Raw genomic sequence first — 22,311 nt, 5'->3', positions numbered from 1 at the left:
ATATTTCTGTTTTTGTGCCAGTACCATATTGTCTTGATTACTGTAGCCCTGTAGTATAGTCTGAAGTCAGGGAGTCTGATTCCTCCAGCTCCATTTTTTTCCCTCAAGACTGCTTTGGCTGTTCAGGGTCTTTTATGTCTCCATACAAATGTTAAGATTTTTTTTTGTTATAGTTGTGTAAAAACTGCCATTGGTAATTTGATAGGGATTGCATTGAATCTGTAGATTGCTTTCGGAAGTATGGTCATTTTCAAAATATTGATTCCTCCAATCCAAGAACATGGTATATTTCTCTGTCTGTTTATATCATCTTTAATTTCTTTCATCAGTGTCTTATAATTTTATGCATACAGGTCTTTTTTCTGCCTAGGTAGATTTATTCCTAGGTATTTTATTCTTTTGGTTGCGATGGTAAATAGGAGTGTTTCCTTAATTTCTCTTTCAGATTTTTCATCATTAGTGTATAGGAATGCAAGAGATTTCTGTGCATTAATTTTGTATCCTTCAACTTTACCAAATTCATTGATTAGCTCTAGTAGTTTTCTGGTGGCATCTTTAGGATTCTGTATGTATAGTATCATCTCATCTGCAAACAGTGACGCCTTTACTTCTTCTTTTCCAACTTGTATTCCTTTTATTTCTTTTTCTTCTCTGATTGCCATGGCTAGGATTTCCAAAACTATGTTGAATAGTGGTGTGAGTGGATATCCTAGTCTTGTTCCTCATCTTAGAGGAAATGCTTTCAGTTTTTCAGCTTTGAGAATAATGTTTGCTGTGGGCTTGTCATATATGGCCTTTATTATGTTGAGGTAGGTTCCCTCTATGCCCACTTTCTGGAGAGTTTTTATCATAATTGGGTGTTGAATTTTGTCAAAAACTTTTCCTTCATTTATTGAAATGATCATATGGATTTTATTCTTCAATTTGTTAATATGGTATACCACATTGATTGATTTGTGTATGTTGAAGGATCCTTGCATCCCTGGGATAAATCCCACTTGAGCATGGTTTATGATCCTTTTAATGTGTTGTTGGATTCTATTTGCTAGTATTTTGTTGAGGATTTTTGCATCTGTATTCAACAGTGATATTGGTCTGTAATTTTCTTTTCTTGTAGTAACTTTGTCTGGTTTGGGTATCAGGGTGATGGTGGCCTATATTTCTGTAGAATGAGTTTGGGAGTGTTCTTTCCTCTGCAATTATTGGAAGAGCTTGAGAATGCAATTTCTGGAAGAGTTTGAGAATGATGGGTCTTAGCTCTTCTCTAAATGTTTGATAGAATTCACCTGTGAAGCCATCCTGTCCTGGACTTTTCTTTGTGGGAAGACTCTTAATCACAGTTTCAATTTCATTATTATGATTGGTCTGTTCATATTTTCTATTTCTTCCTGGTTCAGTCTTGGAAGGTTATACCTTTCTAAGAATTTGTCCATTTCTTCCAGGTTGTCCATTTTATTGGCATAGAGTTGCTTGTAGTAGTCTCTTAGGATGCTTTGTATTTCTGTGGTGTCTGTTGTAACTTCTCCTTTTTCATTCCTGATTTAATTGATTTGAGTCCTCTCCCTCTTTTTCTTGATGAGTCTGGCTAATGGTTTATCAATTTTGTTTATCTTCTCAAAGAACCAACTTTTAGTTTTATTGATCTTTGCTATTGTTTATTTCTATTTCATTTATTTCTTGTCTGATCTTCATGATTTCTTTCCTTCTACTAAGTTTGTGTTTTGTTTGTTCTTCTTTCTCTAGTTCCTTTACGTGTAAGTATAGATTGTTTATTTGAGATGTTTGTTGTTTCTTCAGGTAGGATTGTATTACTATAAACTTCCCTCTTAGAACTGCTTTTGTGGCATCCCATAGGTTATGGATCATCGTGTTTTCGTTGTCAGTTGTCTCTTGGTACTTTTGCTTTCCTCTTTTTTTTTTTTAATTTATTTTTTCACACAGCAGGTTCTTATTAGTCATCCATTTTATACCCAGCAGTGTATACTTGTCAATCACAATCTCCCAATTCTTCACACCGTCACCACGCCCCACCTCCGCTATCCCCCCTTGGTGTCCATACATTTATTCTCTACCTCTGTGTCTCAATTTATGCCCTAAAAACAGGTTCATCTGTACCATTTTCTAGGCTCCAAACATGTGTTAATATGCAATATCTGTTTTTCTCTTTCTGACAAACTTCACTCTGTATGACAGTCTCCACATGCATCCACGTCTCTACAAATGACCCAATTCCGTTCCTTTTTTTTCTTTTCAACATCTTTATTGGAATATAATTGCTTTACAATGGTATGTCAGTTTCTGCTTTATAAAAAAGTGAATCAGTTATACATATACATATGTCCCCATATCTCTTCCCTCTCCATCTCCCTCCATCCCACCCTCCCTATCTGACCCCTCTAGCTGGTCAGAAAGCACTGAGCTGATCTCCCTGTGTTATGCAGTTGCTTCCCACTAGCTATCTATTTTACGTTTGGTAGTGTATATATGTCCATGCCACTCTCTCACTTTTTCCCAGCATACCCTTCCCCCTCCCCGTATCCTCAAGTCCATTCTCTAGTGGGTCTGTGTCTTTATTCCCGTCTTGCCCCTAGGTTCTTCATGACATTTTCTTTCTTTTTTTAAGATTCAATGTATATTTGTGTTAGCATACGGTATTTGTTTTCCTCTTTCTGACTTACTTCACTCTGTATGACAGACTCTAGGTCCATCCACCTCACTATAAATAACTCAATTTCGTTTGTTTTTATGGCTGAGTAATATTCCATTGTATATATGTGCCACATCTTCTTTATCCATTCATCTGTCGATGGACACTTAGGTTGCTTCCATGTCCTGGCTATTGTAAATAGAGCTGCAATGAACATTTTGGTACATGACTCTTTGAATTATGGTTTTCTCAGTGAATATGCCCAGTAGTGATATTGCTGGGTGGTATGATACTTCTATTTTTATTTTTTAAGGAACATCCATACTGTTTTCCATAGTCGCTGTATCAATTTACATTCCACCAACAGTGCAAGAGGGTTCCCTTTTCTCCACACCCTCTCCAGCATTTGTTGTTTGTAGATTTTTTGATGATGGCCATTCTGACTGGTGTGAGATGATATCTCATTGTAGTTTTCATTTGCATTTCTGTAATCATTAATTATGTTGAGCATTCCTTCATGTGTTTGTTGGTAATCTGTATATCTTCTTTGGAGAAATATCTACTTAGGTCTTCTGCCGATTTTGGGATTGGGTTGTTTGTCTTTTTGATATTGAGCTGCATGAGCTGCTTGTAAATTTTGGAGATTAATCCTTTGTCAGTTGCTTCATTTGTAAATATTTTCTCCCATTCTGAGGGTTGTCTTTTGGTTTTGATTATGGTTTCCTTTGCTGTGCAAAAGCTTTTAAGTTTTATTAGGTCCCATTTGTTTTTTTTGTTTGTTTGTTTTTATTTCCATTTCTCAGGGAGGTGGGTCAAAAAGGATCTTGCTGTGATTTATGGCATAGAGTGTTCTGCCTATGTTTTCCTCTAAGAGTTAGATAGTGTCTGGCCTTACATTTAGGTCTCTAATCCATTTTGAGTTTATTTTTGTGTATGGTGTTAGGGAGTGTGATAATTTCATTCTTTACATGTTGCTGTCCAGTTCTCCAAGCACCACTTATTGAAGAGGCTGTCTTTTCTCCACTGTATATTCTTGCCTCCTTTATCAAAGATAAGGTGACCATATGTGCCTGGGTTTATCTCTGGGCTTTCTATCCTGTTCTGGCTTTGTGCCAGTACCATACTGTATTGATTAGTATAGCTTTGTAGTATAGTCTGAATTCAGGGAGCCTGATTCCTCCAGCTCTGTTTTTCTTTCTCCAGATTGCTTTGGCTATTCGGGGTCTTGTTGCATTTCCATACAAATTGTGAAATTTTTTGTTCTAGCTCTGTGAAAAATGCCATTGGTAGTTTGATTGGTAGGGATTGCATTGAATCGGTAGGTTGCTTTGGGCAGTAGAGTCATTTTCACAATGTTGATTCTTCCAATCCAAGAACATGGTATATCTCTCCATCTATTTGTATCATCTTTATTTTCTTTCATCAGTGTCTTATAGTTTTCTGCATACAGGTCTTTTGTCTCCTTAGGTAGGTTTATTCCCAGACATTTTATTCTTTTTGTTGCAGTTGTAAATGGGATTGTTTTCTTAATTTCACTTTCAGATTTTTCATCATTAGTGTTTAAGAATGCTAGAGGTTTCTGTGCATTAATTTTGTATCCTGCTACTTTACCCAAGTCATTGATTAGCTCTAGTAGTTTTCTGGTAGCATCTTTACGATTCTCTATGTATAATATCATGTCATCTGCAAACAGTGACAGCTTTACTTCTTCTTTTCCGATTTGGATTCCTTTTATTTCTTTTTCTTCTCTTGTTGCTATGGCTAAAACTTCCAAAACTCTGTTGAATAGTAGTGGTGAGAGTGAGCAACCTTGTCTTTTTCCTGATCTTAGTGGAAATGGTTTCAGTTTTTCACCATTGAGGATAATCTTGGCTGTGGGTTTGTCATATATGGCCTTTATTATGTTGAGGAAAGTTCCCTCTATGCCTACTTTCTGGAGGGTTTTTATCATAAATGGGTGTTGAATTTTGTTGAAAGCTTTCTCTGCATTGATTGAGATGATTGTATGGTTTTTCTCCTTCAGTTTGTTAATATGGTGTATCATATTGGTTGATTTGCATATACTGAAGAATCCTTGCATTCCTGGGATAAACCCCACTTGATCATGGTGTATGATCCTTTTAATGTGCTGTTGGATTCTGTTTGCTAATATTTTGTTCAGGATTTTTGCATCTATGTTCATCAGTGATATTGGCCTGTAGTTTTCTTTCTTTGTGACATCTTTGTCTGGTTTTGGTATCAGGATGATGGTGGCCTCACAGCATGAGTTTGGGAGTGTTACTCCCTCTGCTATATTTTGGAAGAATTCGGGAAGGATAGGTGTTAGCTCTTCTCCAAATGTTTGATAGAATTCGCCTGTGAAGCCATCTTGTCCTGGGCTTTTGTTTGTTGGAAGATTTTTAGTCACAGATTCAATTTCAGTGCTTGTTATTGGTCTGTTCATATTTTCTATTTCTTCCTGATTCAGTTTCAGCAGATTGTGCATTTCTAAGAATTTGTCCATTTGTTCCAGGTTGTCCATTTTATTGGCCTAGAGTTGCTTATAGTAATCTCTCATGCTCCTCTTATTTCTGCAGTGTCAGTTGTTACTTCTCCTTTTTCATTTCTAATTTGATTGATTTGAGTCTTTTCCCTTTTTTTCTTGATGAGTCTGGCTAATGGTTTATCAATTTTGTTTCCCTTCTCAAGGAACCAGCTTTTAGTTTTATTGATCTTTGCTATTGTTTCCTTCATTTCTTTTTCATTTATTTCTGATCTGATTTTATGATTTCTCTCCTGCTATCTTTGGGGGGTTTTGTTCTTCTTTCTCTAATTGCTTTAGGTGTAAGTTTAGGTTGTTTATTTGAGATGTTTCCTGTTTCTTCAGGTAGGATTGTATTGCTATAAACTTCTCTCTTTGAACTGCTTTGGCTGCATCCCGTAGGTTTCGGGTCATCGTGTTTTCATTGTCATTTGTTTCTAGGTATTTTTTATTTCCTCTTTGATTTCTTCAGTGATCTCTTGGTTATTAAGTAGTGTATTGTTCAGCCTCCATGTGTTTGTATTTTTTACAGATTTTTTCCTGTGAGTCATATCTAGTCTCAGGGCGTTGTAGTCAGAAAAGATACTTGATACAGTTTCAAATTTCTTAAGTTTACCAAGGCTTGATTTGTGAACCAAGATATGATCTATCCTGGGGAATGTTCCATGAGCACTTGAGAAGAATGTGTATTCTGTTGTTTTTGGATGGAATGTCCCATAAATATCAATTAAGTCCATCTTGTTTAATGTATCATTAAAGCTTGTTTTTCCTTATTTGTTTGCATTATGGATGATCTGTCCATTGGTGAAAGTGGGGTGTTAAAGTCCCCTACTATGATTGTGTTACTGTTGATTTCCCCTTTTATGGCTCTTAGTATTTGCCTTATGTATTGAGGTGCTCCTATGTTGGGTGCAAAAATATTTACAATTGTGATAGGTTCTTCTTGGATTGATCCCTTGATCATTATTTGGTGTCCTTCTTTGTCTGTTGTAATTGTCTTTGTTTTAAAGTCTATTTTGTCTGATATGAGAATTGCTATTCCAGTTTTCTTTTGATTACCATTTGCATGGAATATCTTTTTCCATCTCGTCACTTTCAGTCTGTATGTGTCCCTAGGTCTGAAGTGGGTCTCTTGTAGACAGCATATGTACGGGTCCTGTTTTTGTATCCATTCAGCCCGTCTGTGTCTTCTGGTTGGAGCATTTAATCCTTTCACGTTTAAGGTAATTATCGACATGTATGTTCCTATTCCCATTTTCTTAATTGTTTTGGGTTTGTTATTGTAGGTCTTTCCCTTCTCTTGTCTTTCCTGCCTAGAGAAATTCCTTTACCATTTGTTGTAAAGCTGATTTGGTGGTGCTGAATTCTGTTAGCTTTTGCTTGTCTGTAAAGGTTTTAATTTCTCCCTCAAATCTGAATGAGATCCTTGCTGGGTAGAGTAATCTTCGTTGTAGGTTTTTCTCCTTCATCACTTTAAATATGTCATGCCACTCCCTTCTGGGTTGCAGAGTTCCTGCTGAAAGATCAGCTGTTAACCTTATGGGGATTCCCTTGTATGTTATTTGTTGTTTTTCCCTTGCTGCTTTTAATATGTTTTCTTTGTATTTAATTTTTGATAGTTTGATTTATATGTGTCTTGGCGTGTTTCTGCTTGGATTTATCCTGTATGGGACTCTCTGTGCTTCCTGGACTTGACTAACTATTTCCTTTCCCATATTAGGAAATTTTCAACTATACTCTCTTCAAATATTTTCTCAGACCCTTTGTTTTTCTCTTCTTCTTTTGGGACCCCTATAGTTCGAATGTTGGTGTGTTTAATGTTGTCCCAGAGGTCTCTGAAACTGTCCTCAATTTTTTTTATTCTTTTTTCTTTATTGTGCTCTGCAGTAGTTATTTCCACTATTTTATCTTCCAGGTCACCTATCCGTTCCTCTGCCTCAATTATTCTGCTACTGATCCCTTCTGGAGAGTTTTTAATTTCATTTATTGTGTCGTTCATCAGTGTTTGTTCGCTCTTTAGTTCTTCTAGGTCCTTGTTAAACGTTTCTTGTATTTTCTCCATTCTATTTCCAAGATTTTGGATTATCTTTAGTATCATTATTCTGAATTCTTTTTCAGGTAGACTGCCTATTTCCTCTTCATTTTTTAGGTCTGGTGGGTTTATGCCTTGCTTCTTCATCTGCTGTGTGTTTTTTTGTTTTCTGTTTTTGCTTAAGTTACTGTGTTTGGGGTCTTCTTTTCGCATGCTGCATGTTTGTAGTTCCTGTTGTTTTTGGTGTCTGTCCCCAGTGGCTAAGGTTGGTTCAGTGGTTGTGTAGGCTTCCAGGTGGAGGGTACTAGTGCCTGTGTTCTGGTGTATGAGGTTGGATCTTGTCTTTCTGGTGGGCAGTCTGGTGGTGTGTTTTAGGGTGTCTGTGACCTTATTATGGTTTTAGGCAGCCTCTCTGCTAATGGATGGGGTTGTGTTCCTGTCTTGCTAGTTGTTTGGCATAGGGTGTCCAGCACTGTAGCTTGCTGGTCGTTGCATGGAGCTGAGTCTTGACGTTGAGATGGAGATCTCTGGGAGATTTTTGCCATTTGATATTACATGGAGCTGGGTGGTGTCCTGTGGACCAGTGTCCTGAACTTGGCTCTCTCACCTCAGAGGCACAGCCCTGATGCCTGGCTGGAGCACCAAGAGCCTGTCATCTGCATGGCATTCCAGAACTTGCCAACTTGTTATATTCTTCTATTCATCCTCCCTCTCTTCTTCTGCTAGTATTAGAGGGTCTCCTGAAGAAGTGGGGGGCAGCTGTGGCTCACTGCAGGGACAAAGACACGACCGGCGGCAGTTCTGGAGAGTACTCACCAATCTGAGCCCTCCTGGAGGCTGCCATTTTCTTACCTTCATTCCTTTTTCTGGCTGAGTAATATTCCATTGTATATATGTACCACATCTTCTTTATCCATTCGTCTGTCAGTGGGCATTTAGGTTGCTTCCATGACCTGGCTATTGTAAATAGTGCTGCAATGAACATTGGGGTGCATGTGTCTTTTTGAATTATGGTTTTCTCTGGGTATATGCCCAGTAGTGGGATTGCTGAGTCATATGGTAATTCTATTTTTAATTTTTTAAGGAACCTTCATACTGTTCTGCATAGGGGTGTATCAGTTTACCTTCCCACCAACAGCACAAGAGGGTTCCCTTTTCTCCACACCCTCCCCACCATTTGTTGGTAGATTTTCTGATGATGCCCATTCTGACTGGTGTGAGGTGATAACTCATTGTAGTTTTGATTTGCAATTCTCTAATAATTAGTGATGTTGAGCAGCTTTTCATGTGCTTCTTGGCCATGTGTATGTCTTCTTTGGAGAAATGTTTTGTTTGTTCTTCTTTCTCTACTTCCTTTAGGTGTAAGATTAGATTGTTTATTTGAGCTGTTTGTTGTTTCTTGAGATAGGATTGTATTGCTGTAAACTTCCCTCTTAGAACTGCTTTGGCTGCTTCCCATAGGTTTTGCATTGTCGTGTTTTCATTGTCATTTGTCTCTAGGTATTTTTTGATTTCCTCTTTGATTTCTTCAGGGATTTCTTGGTTATTTAGTAATGTATTGTTTAGCCTCCATGTGTTTGTTTTTTATGTTTTTTTTTCTAGAGAATAGGTCCACTTTATTTGGTTCAAAAATATTTTTATATATAACCATTATTATGAAATGCAGGATTGTCAAGAAAATGTAGGTGGTCATTAAGAATTTGTCAAATAGATTATTCTATGCTGGGTTCGGTGATAGAAGTATCCCTTAATTGATTTTCCCCAAATTAAGATGAGCAGCTAACCCTGAGATCTTTGGCCCAGGAAGGAGTAGGTGAGGAATAGCCTGCTGTCTCAGATGCAGAATGCTTCTGGAAAGGACGGTGAAGAACTTGCTGGAGGTGATGGACCTCTGAAAAATCGTTCCTTTCTGCTTTTTGCACTGTGGATTCTGCCATCCAGTTCTTCAGCACATATCTAGGATTAAAAGTTGTCATTCTTTTTCTTCTTTCAGAATCTGAATCATTCATGTTACTCTTCAGTCTCCAAAGGTACTGGGACACCCAGGCAGGAAAGAGTTTGTGCTTTGAGATCATTTTCAGTGCCCAGAATTGCTGAGGAATGCTGAGCTCCTGTAACTGGCTTTGAGTGATCTCACTGAGCTGCCGAAATGTCATTGTAAAGTCAGCTTCTGTCTTTTCCATGAGATGTAAGAGAAATGCAATTAAATCATCATCACCCTTGCTTTTTCCAAGTAATTCCAATTTGGCTTTGAACAATTCTCTAAATCTTGTATCGTAAAGTATGGGATACCCTGAGCAGCAAGTTGCTTTTGCCTAGGATCCAGTAATGGGTTTAGAGCTTGTAACAACTTGTTTAAATTAAACATTCCAATATTAGCCTGATATCCTATTTTTATCTTCTTTCATCATCAGATGTGTTTGGTACAAAATCTGGATTATAGGCCTCCATAAAATCAAATGGACCATAGTCAATTGTAATGGATAACAAACTGAAGTTATCAGTATTACAAACACCATGAGCAAAACCAACAGACATCCACAAGGCAATAGGCTGTGCCGTCTCAGACACCACAGTAGAAAAAAAAATCCAAATATCTGTTAGGTTCCTTGACATCTACTGAGGGGAAGTGTTCCTGTATGATGAAGTCTAATAACATCCTTAGTAAATCCAATTCACCATAATGAGCCAAAATTTCTAACGATCCAATTCTAAACCATGATTTTGCAACACGCAGCACTACTGCACCTCGTTCTTTCACAACGTTTCCATTGTAGAATTGATCTCTCCATACTGCATCATCACTTACAACCAGACTTGCAGCTCTGCTAGTGGGAATTCTGAGATAGTACATAGCCTCACTACACAAAAATTCTCTCATGGAGGAACGAAGCACAGCTCTGCCATCGCCGTTTTGGGAGTATGGGGTTTTTCCTGAGCCTTTTAATTGGAGCTCCCACTTTTCACCCTGCCTGTTCATGTAAATTCCAGTAAGATGGGCTCTTCCATCGCCGAGCTGATCTGCCCATATCCCAAACTGGTGGCCCCCATATCTGTGAGCCAGTGGAATGGATCCAAGTACTATCTTTTCACCACTTACAAGCTGGATAAAATCATCTGTTTCTGAGATAGATAAATCAAGGTCCAAAATATCTTCTAGCACTTGCTTTGAAACTGCTACAAGATGTACTCTTGATTTGAAAGGAGTGGGGAAGGCAATTGAAAAAACACAGTTTTTCACTTTACGCACATCATTTTCTTTAACAGGATCAATTGGCAACACAGCTATAAGGTTTTCAGAGGAGAGCGTCCAAAAGTCGGGAGACGAGGCTAATCTAACTTCTCTTTCACAATAGCCCTGCTCGGGGTTTGACTTGTTACTGTAAAGATGCAAAAGGCTGGCACTTCCTTCAAGGCCAGGTCGCCATAAGGAGCAGACGACGGCGTGGCAGTTAACACCCGAGAGAAGCAGCCGCAGAAACTGGAGCCTCCGGATTAGGCAGCAAAACGGGAACCCGATCCTTTGCGTCCTACTTCTGCCTAAATACGCAGAAGGAAAGTTCGTGATTGTTCGTCGGGCACCCTGGGGCATTTCTAGATGACAGCCGGTCTAACACGGGTGCATTTTTGTGGAGATTGCCGGAGGCACCAGCTGCGCGGGGTTGGGGGAGGCCGCTCCCCATGAGGAAGATCACGCTGGTTTCTCCCGAGCCATTGGTGGGTGGGCGGGGTTACGAGGAGGTCCAGCCACCGCACCACCGCTCAGCTCCCTGCAGCCGCTCCTCCTCCTGCCGGGCGGGAAGCGCCCTCGGGAGGTTTGTTTTTTATGTTTTTTCCCCTGTAACTGATTCCTAACCTCATAGCGTTGTGGTCAAAAAAGATGCTTGTTATGATTTCAATTTTCTTAAATTTACTGAGGCTTGATTTGTAACCCAAGATGTGACCTATCCTGGAGAATGTTCCGTGCACACTTGAGAAGAAAGTGTAATCTGCTGTTTTTGGATGGAATGTCCTATAAATATCAGTTAAATCTATCTGGTCTATTGTGTCATTTAAAGCTTGTGTTTCCTTATTAATTTTCTGTTTGGATGATCTGTCCATTGGTGTAGTGAGGTGTTAAAGTCCCCCACTATTATTGTGTTACTGTCGATTTCCTCTTATATAGCTGTTAGCAGTTGCCTTATGTATTGAGGTGCTCCTATGTTGGGTGCATATATATTTATAATTGTTGTATCTTCTTCTTGGATCGATCCCTTGATCATTATGTAGTGTCCTTCCTTGTCTCTTGTAACATTCCTTATTTTAAAGTCTATTTTATGTGATATGAGTATTGCTACTCCAGCTTTCTTTTGATTTCCATTTGCATGGAATATCTTTTTCCATTCCCTCAATTTCAGTCTGTATGTGTCCCTAGGTCTGAAGTGGGTCTCTTGTAGACAGCATATATGTACATCTTGTTTTTGTATCCATTCAGTGAGCCTGTGTGTTTTGGTTGGAGCATTTAATCTATTCACGTTTAAGGTAATTATCGATATGCATGTTCCTATTACTATTTTCTTAATTGTTTTGGGTTTGTTTTTGTAGGTCCTTTTCTTCCCTTGTGTTTCCCACTTAGAGAAGTTCCTTTAGCATTTGTTGTAGGGCTGGTTTGGTGGTGCTGAATCTCTTAGCTTTTGCTTGTCTGTAAAGCATTTGATTTCTCCATCAGATCTGAATGAGATCCTTGCTGGGTAGTGTAATCTTGGCTGTAGGTTCTTCCCTTTCATCAGTTTAAATACATCATGCCACTCCCTTCTGGCTTGTAGAGTTTCTGCTGAGAAATCAGCTGTTAACCTTATGGGAGTTCCCTTTTATGTTATTTGTCATTTTTCCCTTGCTGCTTTCAATAATTTTCCTTTGTCTTTAACTTTTGCCAATTTGATTACTATGTGTCTTGGCATTTTTCTCCTTGGGTTTATCCTGTATGGGACTCTCTACACTTCCTGGACTTGAGTGGCTATTTCCTTTCCCATGTTAGGGAAGTTTTTGAGTATAATCTCTTCAAATATTTTCTCTGTTCCTTTCTCTCTCTCTTCTCCTTCTGGGACCCCTATAATGCGAATGTCGTTGTATTTAATGTTGTCCCAGAGGTCTCTTAGGCTGTCTTCATTTCTTTTCATTCTTTTTTTCTTTATTCTGTTCCGCAGCAGTGAATTCCACCATTCTGTCTTCCAGGTCACTTTTCCGTTCCTTTGACTCAGTTATTCTGCTATTGATTCCTTCTAGTGTATTTTTCTTTTCAGTTATTGTTATTGTTCATCTCTGTTTGTTCGTTCTTTAATTCTTGTAGGTCTTTGTTAGACATTTCTTGCATCTTCTCTATCTTTGCGTCCATTCTTTTTCCGAGGTACTGGATCATCTTTCCTATCATTATTCTGAATTCTGTTTTTGGAAGGTTGCTTTTCTCCACTTCATTTAGTTGTTTTTCTTGGTTTTGATCTTGTTCCTTCATCTGGTACATAGCCCTCTGCCTTTTCATCTTGTCTATCTTTACATGAATATGGTTTTTGTTCTGCAGGCTACAGGATTTTAGTTCTTCTTGCTTCTGCTGTCTCAGTATTTTTAAAGTTGGAATTTCTGTATACTATAGTAGGTTTTTCAAAGTAGAATATATACTCTTTATGTATATATTATGTATATAATGCAGGAATCTTATATTGTGATAAAACTATATGTAAAAATGAATTCCAAAATTCTATACTATCATTCAATTGAGAAGTTTCTGCACTGGGAAACCCAGTATAGATAACAAGCAGGAAAGTTAAGTTCAAATTAATTCAAATCTCATAGGATAGCAAAAGGTAATAGTCCATTATGATGTTTTTGCCTATATATTTCTCCAGGCATGACAAGTACATGCCAACCATTGTCGTAAGCAACTTTTTATTCTATTTCTTCATTGTTAATGTACTTTATTTAAGGGTACATATGTTCTTTGTACCTATATATCTTCTTTTCTTTGTCTTCTGCATCAAATCCAAGGACACTGTCTGCCTTTAACCAAACAAACAAAGAAACCTGTTAGCAGAGCTTTTATTTTAAATGTAAGGCAAAATGAAATGATTGTAAAAATCCAGCCATTACCATTAACAGAATAGTGTCCTTATATTAGTGGATATTTAAAGGGTTAAATATATAAAATATATATATAAATATAGTGGATATTAAAAGGGTAGTAAGAGGTATTTGTAAAGATTGTGATCAAAGAGACCAAACAACTATGGTTAATGTTCTTCTTGCTTACCATAATTGCTAATTACAAAAATACTTAATGGGAGACAAATATCAACTCATCAAAGATACCTTATTATTTGGATTAGACCAAATATAGACGTGTTTTACAAAATTCATTTCTATTACCAAGAGAAAATTTTTTTCTGATCTGATATACATGTATGTATATATATATATATATATATATATATATATATATATGTATTTTTAAAATTTTTAATATATCCTCATGCTGGCTAAGAGTTATTTTTTTGATCATAGTTTTTAATTATAAGCAGTATTATCCTTGACAAATCAAGCTATAATAAAATTTACTGTAGTTATAATAGAAACCTTTTCAGCTGTCATCTCAGTTCATTGGTTTTATTGATATGGGAACTAATAAAAATCAAAGTACATAGAGAGAAGTAATCATGTAACTTATTTTCAGGAAAACATATATGACAGAATTTAAGTATTTAAGAATTTAAATGTGGCTAAAGTATAATCTTGACCAGTGCATGTCCCCAACAATGTTGAAATCAAACCATTTAAGGAAGATAGTTACTATACTGTATAATTTTGAAGAGAAATCAGTGTACAGTTCTTCTAGTTAAAAGCTATATATTCCATCTTCTCTCTACCCCACTTTTCCTGCTGTGATTTAATTCTTTATTTCTTGACCTTTACTCAGATGAAAAAGGAAATAACTCCTTACTGCCACTCGTACAATATCCCTGAAATGTATTTTGGCTTGTGACCTTTAAATGGTGCGGATAAATAAAATGAATCTCATATCTTCATATGGACCTGATCTGTGGGTCAACATATGTTTGCTTTTCATCTGTATGAAAATGCTTTGATTGTGATTGCCATGGAATAGGTGAGGTCAGGTGAAGAATGGGAAGCTCCCAACTGAGGCAGGAGATGAAACTATCTTAAATGGGAAAGTTAAGAACTGGGGAATTCTTTGTGCGAGAGATGGTAATTGCTTATGGTCACTTGCCCTTCCATGGGTGAGAGGCAGGGTGTAAGGACAGTGTGAAAATGCCTGGACTGTTAAGGGAAGAACACCTGGGCAGTACACTGGAAAGAGCTTACGTATGGGTGACACAGCTGTGAGAACAGGGCTTGAAACTGAATAAAAATGCCTCAGGTCTTCCATGACATTTCATTTCCCACTAAGAAAGGATTTTCTGTAAGCACCATTTTAACACTGAGGATGATTTCCTCAATTAAAAAAAAATAGGCACTTTTAGAATTTCCACTGCCAAACTGTTTGTGTTTGAAACATTGAGTCCTATTTGTAACTTTCAAAAATTATAAATGTTTCATAAAGCCTAATGGTATTTACAGAGATATAAAAGTTAAAAATCTAGCCAAGGTTATTTGGTGTTTGAAACTAAGCATGATAATATTTTTGTGTGAAATCCCTAGACCATTAACATTGCTTTAGTCAGCATTAATAGGAAATGCATGCCAGTAAGATGAAAATTAATTTCCAGTCGAATGCTTTATGTTGGGAGACAACTTGCCTGATTGCAGTTGTTTGAAACGGAGCATATTCTAAGCACTTTGCCTGCTGCCTTTTCTTGGCTGTAGATATTGACGAGTGTGGGACCGGGAGGCACAGCTGTGCCAATGATACCATTTGCTTTAACTTGGATGGTGGATATGATTGCCGATGTCCTCATGGAAAGAATTGCACAGGGGACTGCATCCATGATGGAAAAGTTAAGCACAACGGTCAGATTTGGGTGTTGGAAAATGACAGGTGCTCTGTGTGCTCGTGTCAGGTTAGTATAAACAAAACATTGTAACCATTTTTATCGAGGTGTAATTTGCATATATTTCAAGTGTACAGCTTGATGAACTTAGACAAACGCATACGTCCATTTAACCATCACTCAATTAATATAACAGAACATTTTTACCTACCCAAAATGTTGCCTCAGTCCTTTCTTAGTCCCATAGCCCTAGCCTCGAGCAAACACTGCTTCCAGTTTGTATAGATTAGATTTGTATTTTCTAGAGCCTCATATAAATGGAATCATATAACACAGTTGGCCTTCCATATCTGCAGGGTCCCCATCCATGGATTCAACCAACTGTGGATTAAAAATATTTGGGAAAAAAAATTCCAGAAAGTTCCAAAAAAGCAAAACTTTAATTCCCCCCACACCGGCAACTGTTTACATAATATTTACATTGTATTAGATGTTATAAGTAATCTAGAGATAATTTAAAGTAAACGGGAGGGTGTGCATAGGTTATGTGCAAATACTATGCCATTTAATATAAGGGACTTGAGCATCCACGGATTTTGGTATCCACGATACCAAGGGAAGACTGTCCATACTCTTTTGTGTCTGACTCCTTTCTCTCAGCATTATGTTTTGACATTCCTTTATATTCATTACACGTATCAGTAACCCATTCCTTTTTATTACTGCATAGTATTCCATTGTATGGAAATACCACAATGTGTTTATTTATTCATATGGTAAAATTTTGTTTCTAACTATGCTAATGTTTCTATAGTCACAATATCATATTTGAATGAATGCATAAATGAAACCATAATGAATATGCTATGGCCTGTAAGTGAAAAATATCTATTTGGGTTCTATTTCAGTTTTAGAGAGGTGTTCTATTATGTATACCCAGTTGATAATAGACATTTGAATTATAGTTAAATGAATAATACCAAGGACTCAACTATTACTAAAGAAATTGATAACAGCTTGTACAAATCATAAGGTTAAAATATTCTAGAAACTTAATAATATGTAAAACTTGTTGACTAGCTACCAAATATAAACATATAAGCCCTCACACGAAACAAAATTTAGTTAGTATTCAAATTACTATATTAATAAACAAGTAAATGTATATTTATATATACATACACAATTTATTTACACATAAAAGCCATGCAGTGGTTATCATTTTAACTGGTTAGTTCTGAAAATTTTCTTTCCAGTCAAGTCTAAAGAGTAATGTATGGAAAGAAAATTGGAAGTTCTCCAGCTTAGGTAATTTCTGGGTGTTAGCTACAAAATGGAATTTTAAAGAAAATCAGTTATATTGGGTAAACAGTGTGAGTTATCTCAACTTCCAAATCAACATCTGAGATTATAGATATAGTATGTAATATATATAAAATGTATATATGTGTGTGTATATACACATGTGCACACACACAGATACACACATACATATGATGTTAGTATATTGAGAAGTGGAGGTTTTTGGTAACTGCTTTTTTCCCCTTGTCATACAGAATGGATTTGTAATGTGTCGACGGATGGTCTGTGACTGTGAGAATCCCACGGTTGATCTTTTCTGCTGCCCCGAATGTGACCCAAGGCTGAGCAGTCAGTGCCTCCATCAAAATGGGGAAACCTTGTACAACAGTGGTGACACCTGGGTCCAGAATTGCCAACAGTGCCGCTGCTTGGTAAGTTCAGCTACGTGAATTTCAGGGAAACGTTTAAACCCAGAATTGAAATCGTAAAACAACCTTGCCCTGCCCCCCTGCACCGATATTTGGTACCTGGCCATAGTGTTGGGAGTTACAAAAAGTGAACCTGGTTAGGATGATAAGGTGATGGTTATGCATTCAGGGCCTGAGAAGGAATATCTGGGGGTAGATGTGGTACACCATGTCATGTCAGGCTTTCAGGACTATCTCCAGAGCTCAAAAGAAGAAAAGGCTCTCCTGGCTTCTCAGCTTACGTTTACTTAGAGAAAGTTATGAACAGAATAATGGCATTCAAAAAAAATCACTTTTTCCAGTAGACTTTTTGTTAATCCTTTTCTATCAATTATGCTTAGATGTAAGAAAACAACAAAAAAAACACACTTTTTTTTCTTTCTAAAGATTGTTACTGTCAATGCTGTTCTAGTGGGCACCCTGTTTTACACATAATATGGATATGCAATAAATACTAGAATCTTAGAATCGAATGTATATATTTATGAAACTTCTACTGGAAACAGTAGGTTAAAAAGAAAATGAAGACTTGATAAAGAAAATGAAGACTTGATAAGGAAAATACCAATCATTTTTTCATTTAACCAAATTTCTTGTTTCTTTCTAGTGGTGTAAATAAAAAGGAAAATTGGTCTATATGTCTTTATAGAAGAAAGTTTCACAGATGATACTTTTAAAGTTAGGACTAGTTTCCTTTCTATTTGTGTGAAGATATTTTTAAGGCAATGCTTTTTTGTTGCTTCCTTTTTATACTTTCAACCCAAAAATCAATTGAAAGAGCAAGGTCAGTTTCTGTACCTGAAGGCTGCTTTCATCTCCAAGACCCTGAGACTCAGAATTATGAAGAAAATAGGAAACAGGTGGGAACTAAATTTTAAAAAGGTCCAATTCACACAATTTTCTCATGTGGAATAAAAAAGACTGAAATCAGCTCCTAGTTTCGTTTTGTTTTTTCCAAAGTCCCTACACTGAGGAACGTATAAATGAACAAAGAAAAACTGTCAAATTTCCTTCATATTTCAGTTTACTTTCTTGTCAGTGGACAAAACTTTGTTTTTTCAGAAGGGAATAAATGAGAAGGTAGGGGAAAAAGATCGTAAAAATGAAAAAAGCATCTCATAGGCAGAAACTAAAAACCTCTTCTGTAGTAAACAATTCTCCTTTGTCATGGGAAAGAGAAGGGCATGCAAATTTGTTTGTTTTAAGAGAAAGAGTTTTTGCTTTCCTTTATTGTTTTTCTTGTTTAACCCCTGAAGACTGTTTTATAATCCATCTGCAGTATAGGTCTCATCTCTCTGTTAGGGATTTTGTGGATTCCCTGCAAGATTCATAGCTGTGAAGGTCTGAGTATAAATGTCCATCAAATAAATTGAGTATTCGGTAAACACTGCTCTCTCCCTCCTCACCTCCCTCCATGCCCTCCCTCCCCCTCCCTTCGCCCTTGTTCATCTGCTTTCCTTATAGCAAGGGGAAGTTGACTGTTGGCCCCTGCCTTGCCCAGAGGTGGAGTGTGAATTCAGTGTCCTCCTAGAGAATGAGTGCTGCCCGCGCTGTGTCACCGACCCTTGCCAGGCCGATACCATCCGTAATGACATCACCAAAACTTGCCTGGACGAGATGAATGTGGTTCGCTTCACTGGGTCCTCTTGGATCAAACATGGCACTGAGTGTACTCTCTGCCAGTGCAAGGTAAAGCCCATTCATTATATTCAAGTGGGGAGCACTTGGCCAGCTGCACCCAGGATTCACAGACACTAATGTGCTTAACCTGGCCAATGGGAAGCATCTTCTTTCCTATTTACTGTTCAAACAGAGATGGGAGCAGGGCCACTCAGCTTTATTAGTGCCAAGGCTGACTGTCCTGTGCATCCTCTAATGCATATTCAGGGAGAAGCAGGTGCTTGGTCAGAAACCAGAATGATGGGTTACTAATATCACCAGAACAGAAAGAACCTACGTAAATTGCCCTAAAGCATCTAACTGTACACATCTTAAAAAAAAATAGTACAACACCAAACTTCATGTTTCTTTCATGATAGAAGACAATATTATTTTATTGATTTTTATCTAGTCCTTTTATGAGATAAGATATATCAGCAAAGTGAACATATTACGTTTTCCAAAGTGAAAATCAATATGGCAAAAATGGGCATATTTCTTGGTTTGTGGTGGTGAGTTACATTGAGTTGAAAAATTTAAGATCTGTTGTTTACCATATTTTATTCCTATGGCTGGAGAAAAAATCATTATAAAGATTTTTCTTTTTATTCTCATAGGAAAATAGAGCATTGTGCCTTTTGCTTCACTGAGAATAGAAATACTGGTAATGTAGACAGAGTATATAGAATTCACAGATGGTGACAAAGTTGAAAGCATTAGAATCAACACTAGAACTAAGTAAATAATCTGGAAAGCTTAACAAGAAGAAAGCAAAGATGTCAGATTTTTCCCACCATAGCACAGCCAAATATCTATAACTGCTCTGGTTCTTTAAGTGAGCATTTCCATTTAATTTTTTTTTTTCAATAGAGCAATTTCATTCAGATTCATGTAGTACAAATTTCTTACTAGAGTGGCTTGATGTAACAGGACAAAGAAATGTGAAATGCTTTAAGTTTTGAGATGCTATTATCTATTTCAAACCAAAATTTCTAGCTCTTTCAATTAATGCAATTTGTCAATCAAGCACAGCTTTTCGGGGAACATTTAATGCAGTTTTCTAAAAGTGCATTAGCACATTTGGAAGTTACTTTTACTACTAAAAGTTACTAATAATGTATATGCAGTGCTGCTTTAATATACATTTTTTTAAATAGATCTTTACTGGAGTATAATTGCTTCACAATACTGTGTTAGTTTCTGTTGTACACCAAAGTGAATCAGCCACATGCATACATATGTCCCCATATCCCCTCCCTCTTGAGCCTCCCTATATACATTTGATATGAGTACATTTGAGTACATTTAATGGTGCATTATCTAGAAACTTCAGCATTCATGACCAATAGGGAAATACTTTCTGACATTTAATTGCCAAATAGAGTTGAGTCTCTTTACACTCTTAATCTAACTGTTAGATTATTGTTCTGAGCAATGACAACAAATACGTATACCAGGTGATAGAATGTAAAACCAGATATAGCTCAGACAGATACTTCCAACAAGAAAGATGCATTCAGTAATAGGCAGAAAAACATTAGAGTGTTTTCTGGGGAAAAGAGTGTGAATGAGCTTGTCATTCACCACCTTACAAACAACTACTAGGATTTTTTGGCTTATGATAGAAATATAGCCCAGAAAGTGTATTTTGACATTAAATTCATTTCTTGTCAGATAAGTGCCGATTCTCAGAGGTTACTATTTGATGCCATTTCCCTCTTCCCTTCTTATTAACTATGAGTTATAAGAATATCCTCAGTGTTACCAAATGAATCCCTAATACTCATCTTATTATGTTTATTTTGTGCTGTTTTAAAAATGAAACTTATGCCAAACAAGCTTGAGAGATTTCATTGGAGGTGAGCATCCTTTACAATTTGGTGCTTTCAGAGCGCTGTTTTCACTTATCATCTCCCCATCCTACCACTTCTGAGTTATTTGTTTTAGTCAATAAATACAAATTATGTGGGGTATTGTGCCAGAACCAGGGTAGAATGATAAGCAAAAACGGGTACAATCATTCCTGGAAATTTTTGCCCAGCAGCTTCTAGAGCTCTGCTGTCCAGTACAGTAGCCAGTAACCACACATGGCTATCTAAATTCATTGAAATTAAGTTTAAAATCCAATCCTCAGTCACACTAGCAACATTTCAAATGCTCACACATGCTAGTGGCTATCAGATAGCATATATAGAGAACCTTTCTATCATCGCAGAATATTGTATTGGAAAGCGCTGGCCTAGAGGTGAAGAATGTGGCATCTGGAATCAGGCTACCTGGATTGAAAGCCTGGTCAACCTCACTAGCAATGTCACCTCAAGGGATATTTATTAATCTCTCTGTGGCTCCATCTTTCTCATCTAAAAATGGGAACACTAATAATACTTACCTAGGAATAATTATAGTACCTACTTGAGAAAGTTGCTATAAGAATTAAGTGAGAAGATCCATACAAAGTTTCCGACACATTTCATATGCATTCAGAGTAAGCGCTCAATAAATGTTGACTATTATTATTGTAGGTAGTGGAGTATAGAAACATTAATTAAGTCATGAAACAGGTAAAGACAACATTACAAACTCTGATGGATGCTCTAAAGGAAAGTTGCACTGTGCTAAGAGGCTGTACAACGCATGAACCAGTTTTACTTCCTGAGGAATTAAGAGTTAGCTGGGAGAAATAGAGTTATGAGTTTCCCTTCCCTTTTTAAAGATCTCTTCAAATGTAATTTGCTTAGGTTAAAAAAAAAAGTTTCCTCCACTCGGAAGTTGAATTCTTGCATCAAAAAAGAATTACTAATTTTGTCTTTCCTAAATCTAATAGAGACTACACACCCTTATGATGGGTCAGAGAGTTTTCAGGCAATTATGTTTTGAGCTCCAGACAATAAAGAGGGATGTACCCAGTTGAGAAATAAAGAGGGAGGAGGTATTAGAGAGTCATTCCCTTTAATAAATTATCACTGAGTGGGACACTTGGGAAATTGGAAACCGGAGGGCCACTTTTAACTCCTGGGGAGACTAGATATAATACTGAGATAATTGAGGTATGGAAAAAAATAGTTTTATATAGATGAAGTTCCTAACTTTCTAAATGTTGCCTTCATCTATTAGAAACCATAAACTTAAAGTTTGGAAAGTGGACATCTGTGCTAAAATTAGAATAGATAACTAAATTTATCTATGGAAAGAAATACTCCATTAATAAACAATATTATAATGAATACTTTAATATGTGATCAGGAGAGCTTCGCAAATCAAAACAGGAAGAAAGGATTATTCTATAAATACTTGAATGACTGGACAGCAGTTTGAAGGATGTAAGTTGTATATACTATTATATTATGTATCAAAACAAATTCCATGTGGAAAAAGTGATAAATATTAAAAATAAATCAAAGCAAAGATAAATAATCAAATATTTATCAAAATTCTTGAAGAAATATGCCTTTTCTAATTTAAAAGTGATAAAATCTACCTCAAAGAAAATTTAGAGCTTCTATAGATAAACAAAATTAGCAAAATAGATCACAACTAGACACTAAAAGATATTTTCAACAGACGTGATTTCTTTATTAGATTAAAAATATATGAAAATTAATTTAAAAATACTTATTTCCCCATAAATAAATCAACAAAGGATGAATAAACAATTCACTAAAGAATACAGCTATCAAAAAAGAGGAAATCAATAGGATTTGAGA

General features: G+C 36.7%; 1 protein-coding gene across 1 annotated transcript in view; it reads left to right on the top strand.

Annotated features, from left to right (window-relative positions):
* The window catches only part of NELL2 (neural EGFL like 2), a 380,751-nt gene that overhangs the window by 344,620 nt on the left and 13,820 nt on the right, over positions 1–22,311 (top strand). Inside the window, exons 17-19 of the mRNA XM_029206633.1 lie at positions 15,055–15,248; positions 16,736–16,912; positions 18,413–18,637. Of these exons, the coding sequence (XP_029062466.1) occupies positions 15,055–15,248; positions 16,736–16,912; positions 18,413–18,637 (596 nt within the window). The remainder of the gene's footprint in view (positions 1–15,054; positions 15,249–16,735; positions 16,913–18,412; positions 18,638–22,311) is intronic.

The sequence above is a fragment of the Monodon monoceros genome, unplaced genomic scaffold (assembly GCF_005190385.1).
Source record: "Monodon monoceros isolate NGI ecotype Baffin Bay Population unplaced genomic scaffold, NGI_Narwhal_1 Super_Scaffold_6, whole genome shotgun sequence".
Taxonomy (NCBI): Eukaryota; Metazoa; Chordata; class Mammalia; order Artiodactyla; family Monodontidae; genus Monodon; species Monodon monoceros.
The sequence above is the reverse complement of the archived record's forward strand: the minus strand, read 5'-3'. Positions and strand labels throughout refer to the sequence as shown.